This window comes from Salvelinus sp. IW2-2015, linkage group LG4q.2 (genome assembly GCF_002910315.2).
Source record: "Salvelinus sp. IW2-2015 linkage group LG4q.2, ASM291031v2, whole genome shotgun sequence".
In the NCBI taxonomy this organism is placed as follows: domain Eukaryota; kingdom Metazoa; phylum Chordata; class Actinopteri; order Salmoniformes; family Salmonidae; genus Salvelinus; species Salvelinus sp. IW2-2015.
In genome coordinates this window covers 26,058,798-26,064,414 of record NC_036843.1, presented here as the reverse complement: position 1 = coordinate 26,064,414, position 5,617 = coordinate 26,058,798, and the positions used below count along the sequence as shown (strand labels likewise).

The window sequence follows — 5,617 nt, the reverse complement described above, 5'->3', positions numbered from 1 at the left end:
TGTTTCAGTGGAGTGGGACTGGATTTCAGATGGCGTGCGACTGGGACACAGTTTCCCTGATTTGTGCCGATCAGAAATTGCAGGTTAGAGAGAGAATATTTCCAAAAACGAAAACATACCTTGTATTCGACTTTTGCCGCCATTGACACCTTTCTGCGAACTTCCGAAAATTCATTGCCAGAAAGGACTTGTTTTTGCTGTCTCTTTCATCCCATTTGCCTAAACAAGGACATACATTAGGGCTGAATAAACAATGACATTCCACACTGCTCAACTGTCTACAATATTTTCAATTGGTACAGAGCGTTATCCGATATAGCAAACTTCAAGAATATCGAAAGTTTTAATAACACGTATTTTACTCCTATTTATATGTTATTGTAAGTGTACGCAAATTGTAGTGCTCAGTATATCCAAAATGCTATATAATCAAAAGCTATACTAATATACCTCATGTGATAAATGCATGCACAAAATAACTGTGTGCTTAAACATATCCACATCTTCATAATGTAGCATAAACAAAAAGTGGTACTAGTTTACATTCTTGTTATAATCACCAATAAAACCGTTAGCTCCGTGATATGAGTTATACAAACTGACATCTTCCAAATAACTACCCCCTGCAACAAATAATAGAAACTCACGCAGCCAAGCAATTTCAAACGATTTACTGAGTCTTAGTCTCAACGTATCTTTAGTATTTTCCATGTGCTTATTGAAAGGAAGACGGATAGAAGCGATAATGAATAGACGAGAGGTGGAACTGGGATTCGATCCCACACAGGCATGATGTCCTGTGTGGGCAGCGGCTTTCTATATTATCTGTCCCGCTATCTTAACCCTCCGCTGCTACTATACTGCTGTTTCCCAGGCGGCGAGGACATAGGCTTTGTGGCCAGTGACATCACTATGAGTGATGAAGAGCGTATCCAGCTGATGATGATGGTGAAAGAGAAGATGATCAGCGTGGAGGAGGCCCTCGCAAGGGTATGTCACTTCCTGTCTTCATATAGTTTGTGTTTTCTTCCACATACTCTCTTCTCAGAATGTCCCACTTCAAACAAAGTACAACTTATAAAGGCTTCATAGCGCATACATAAAGGTGTCAGAAGCACTACATAAAGGCGTCAGGGAGCATACATAAAGGTGTCAGAAGCACTACATAAAGGCGTCATGGAGCATCCATAAAGGCGTCATGGAGCATCCATAAAGGTGTCAGAAGCACTACATAAAGGCGTCATGGAGCATCCATAAAGGCGTCATGGAGCATCCATAAAGGCGTCACAAATCATTGATAACCGTATGTCATACTCTATACTGTATACTATATAGCAGGGGTTCTCAAAGTAGCACTGCAGGAGGTTAAACGAGGTACCGCAGGGGGTTAAACGAGGTACTGCAGGAGGTTAAACGAGGTACTGCAGGAGGTTAAACGAGGTACCGCGTCCAGAAGAAATTATAACTTAAACAAATAATAATGTTACTAACAACCGATTAAACAAATTTTGGCCAAGTGTTTGTCCTATATCTAGGAGATATTAGAAAGCTTAGGATGTATATATTTTTTTTTTGCGTAGGCACAAAACTACCTTCAGACTTCCATTCAGTCCAGTGACGCCTGTAGGTCAAACCGTTCCGATGCTACAGGTGTTTTCCTGAGAAGACCGATTTTCGCTCTAGCTCTGCCACCTTTCATGACATCGAGGATGTGATGGATTGAGACGCATCCAATGCAAAAAACATATCTCTAGCTTAAACTGAATTTCTTCTCTCCTCCTCTCTGCTTTCTCCTTTCCTCTCCTTTCCTCTCCTCCTTTCCTCCTCTCCCCCTTTCTCCTTTCCTCCTCTCTTCTTTCTCCTTTCCTCTACTCCTTTCTCCTTTCTCTCTCTCCCCTTTCTCCTTTCCTCCTCTCTTCTTTCTCCTTCTCCTCTCTCCTTTCCTCTTCTTTTTCCTTTCCTCCTCTCTCCTTTCCTCCCCCTCTCTTTCTTCTCCCCTCTCTCTTCCTTCTCATCCTCTCTCTTTCCTTCCCCCTCTATCCTTTCCTCTCCTCCTCTTCCTTTCCTCTTTCCTCTCTGCCTCTTCTCCTTCCTCTCCTCCTCACAGCTGAAGGAGTTTGAGACCCAGAGCTAGACAGACCTGCAGCACTGATCTTACAGAATGGCCTGATCTTTCCCAGTCTGGACCTTGAATGAGTCCTCCACCAGCAATGTAAGTGTATGATATAACACATGTTTGATAGAAGTGTTGTCGCTTCTCTATTCTTGGTTTATGGTGTGTATAGTACAGTATCTTGTCCCCCTCCCTATCACCCTCCCCCCTCGCATCTCTCACCCTCTGTCCCCCCCTTCTCTCTCACCCTCCGTCTACCTTCCCTCATCTCACCCTCCCCCCTCCGCCCCCTCCTCCCTCCCAACCTCCGTCTTCCTCCCTCCCTGCCTCCTCCCTCCTCCCTCTCTCATCACCCTCCCCCCTTCTCTCTCACCTCCTTCCCCCTTCCTCCTCGCCTCTCACCCTCCCTCCCTCTCACTCTCTCTCCCCCTCCCCCCCTCCGTTCTCACCCTCGCCTCTCCCCTCTCACCCTCCTTTCCACTCTCACCCTCCTTCTCCTCCTTCCCTCTCCCTCCTCCCCCTTCCGCACTCTCTCCCTACTCCCGCTCTCGCTCCTTCCTCCTCTCAGTCCTCTCACCTCCCTCCCTCTCTTCATATTTCTCTCGCCCTCATCTCTCTCCCTCCTTCTCTCTCCCCCCCCTCCAACTCCCCTCCCTGTCCTCCCTCTCTCCCTTCTCTCCCTCTCCCACTTCTCAGTCACTCTCTCCTCTTTATCTCTACTCCTTCCATCCCCCCTCCCTGCTTCCCGCTCTCTCTCTCCTTCCCGCTCTCCCTCCTCTCACCCTCCTCCCCTCTCTCTTTCTTTCCCTCTTTCTCTCCTTCCTTCCCTCTCTCGTCTCCCTCCTTCCCTCTCTCTCTCCCTCCTTTCCCTCCCGCTCTCTCCCTCCTTCCCCTCCCGCGTTCTCCCTCCTTCCCCTCCCGCGTTCTCCCTCCTCCCCTCCCGCATTCTCCCTCCTTCCCCTCCCGCTCTCTCCCTCCTTCCCCACTCTCTCTCCCTACTTCCCCCCACTCTCTCCTACCCCTTCGCTCCTTCCCCTCGCTCCTACCCCTTCGCTCCTTCCCCTCGCTCTCCTTCCCTCTCCTCCTCCCAATTTCTCTCTCCCCCCCTTCTCTCTCCTCCTTCCCTCATTCTCCCCTCCTCTCCCTCCCTCCGTTACTCCCTTCTCTCTCTCCACATCCCTCTCTCCTCTGACCTTCCTCTACTATTTCTCTCTCCCCACCTCCCTCTCCTATTTCTCTTCCCCACCTCCCTCTCCTATTTCTCTCTCCCCACCTCCCTCTCTCTATTTCTCTCCCCTTCTCCCTCCCTCCCTTCTCCCTCCCTCTCTCTCCCTCTTTCTCCCTCTCCCCACTTCCTCAGTCACTCTCCCCTCTTTCTCCCTCCCTCCATCCATCCCCTCCATCCATCTCCCCTCTCTCCCTCTCTCCTCCCTCCCTCTCTCATGAACCGGCCCCTGTAACCTGCTCCCACTCCAAGCCTGTCCCAACAGGCATGCCATCCAGCAGACCGCTATTCATCCCAGTCCAAAGCGCCTGCTAACCCTATTGTGCTGCGTTATGCCGGCCACAGCTCTTTTCTGCATGGTTGTGATTAGGGGGTTCCGGTCCAGCCAACATATTTCAGATTAATCTGGATGGCCTCATTCGGTTTCTCTCCCCGTCATTCTCCAGTCGTTCTATCCATCCTCCCACTGTACCCTTCTTTTTACCACACGCTCTCCGTTTGTGATTACGTAAGACTATATTGTGTGCAATCACTTTCTTTGCGCACACTCAAGAACACAGCACTATACAACTAATAGTGCTGCACCCTTCTGTCACTACTGTGATTATTATTATTTTGACCATGCTGGTAATTTATGAACATTTGAACATCTTGGCCATGTTTCTGTTATATCTCCACCCGGCACAGCAGAAGATGACTGGCCATCCCCTCATAGCCTGGTTCCTCTCTAGGTTTCTTCCTAGGTTTGGCCTTTCTAGGGGGTTTTTCCTACCCCAGCGTGCTTCTACACCTGCATTGCTTGCTGTTTGGGGTTTTAGGCTGGGTTTCTGTACAGCACTTTGAGATATCAGCTGATGTAAGAAGGGCTTTATAAATAAATTTGATTTGATTAGTGCTGTAAATAATTAAAATATTACTCTCATAATCATTAGAATCTTAACTCTTGTTTTTTTCTTTACAAAGACACAACCTGCATGCTCAAGACGTTGCTGTACCTCTTAGGCAGAATAGGCATCATATTTAATGGTTCAAGATGCTATGCATACTATGATGTAGCCAGTATAAAACCCCTGAATGAAGTGGACATTAAGTGCTCACAGCTCACCAAGATCCAGAGTCTCGCTCTGCTGTGACAAGATTACAAGATGAGCGCTCGTGGTCAGATGTCTGCTTGGCTATATTTTAAGAAATCATAACTATGGTTTCTATTTCTCCTCTGGTCCACAATTGTAGCTTTCACATCTTGAGAAAGAAACCATATGTGAAGCTACAGCTAGCCATAGAGTTATTGGAGAAAGAAACCATGTGAAGCTACAGCTCAGCAATAGAGTTATTGAGAAAAGAAACCATGATTGTACAACATACAGCTAGCCATAGTTAGTGAGAAGAAACCATATGTGAAAGCTACAGCTAGCCATAGAGTTATTGAGAAAGAAACCACATGTGAAAGCTACAGCTAGCCATAGGTTAGTGAGAAAGAAACCATATGTACAAGATACAGCTAGCCAAGAGTTAGTGAGAAGGAAACCATATGTAAAAGATACAGCTAGCCATAGTTAGTGAGAAAGACACCATATGTGAAAGATAAGCTAGCCATAGTTAGTGAGAAAGATCACCATATGTGAACGCTACAGCTAGCCATAGTTAGTGAGAAGGAAACCATATGTAAAAGATACAGCTAGCCTAGTAGTGAGAAAGACACCATATGTGAAGCTACAGCTAGCCATAGAGTTAGTGAGAAAGAAATCATATGTAAAATATACAGCTAGCCATGAGTTAGTGAGAAGAAACCATATGTAAGATACAGCTAGCCATAGAGTTAGTGAGAAAGAAACCATATGTAAGAATACAGCTACAGCCATAGAGTTAGTGAGAAAGACACATATGTAAAAGATACAGCTAGCCATTGAGTTAGTGAGAAAGAAACCATATGTACAAGTACAGCTAGCCATAGAGTTATTGAGAAAGAAACACATATGTGAAAGCTAAGCTAGCCATAGAGTTATTGAGAAGAAACCACATGTGAAAAGCTACAGCTAGCCATAGAGTTATTGAGAAAGAAACCAATGTGAAAGCTACAGCTAGCCATGAGTTAGTGGAGAAAGAAACCATATGTAAAAGATATACGCTAGCCTAGTTTAGTGAGAAGGAAACCATATGTGAAAGCTACAAGCTAGCCATAGAGTTAGTGAGAAGGAAACCATATGTGAAAGTACAGCTAGCCATAGAGTAGTGAGAAAGACACCATATGTGAACGCTACAGCTAGCCATAGTTAGTG

At 46.2% G+C, this 5,617-nt stretch overlaps 1 protein-coding gene across 1 annotated transcript in view; it reads left to right on the top strand.

The window, feature by feature from the left end:
* LOC111963076 (SAM and SH3 domain-containing protein 1-like) overlaps nt 1-5,617 on the top strand; it is a 150,823-nt gene that overhangs the window by 123,127 nt on the left and 22,079 nt on the right. Inside the window, 1 exon segment of the mRNA XM_070443309.1 lies at nt 875-990. Coding sequence (XP_070299410.1) covers nt 875-990 — 116 coding nt within the window.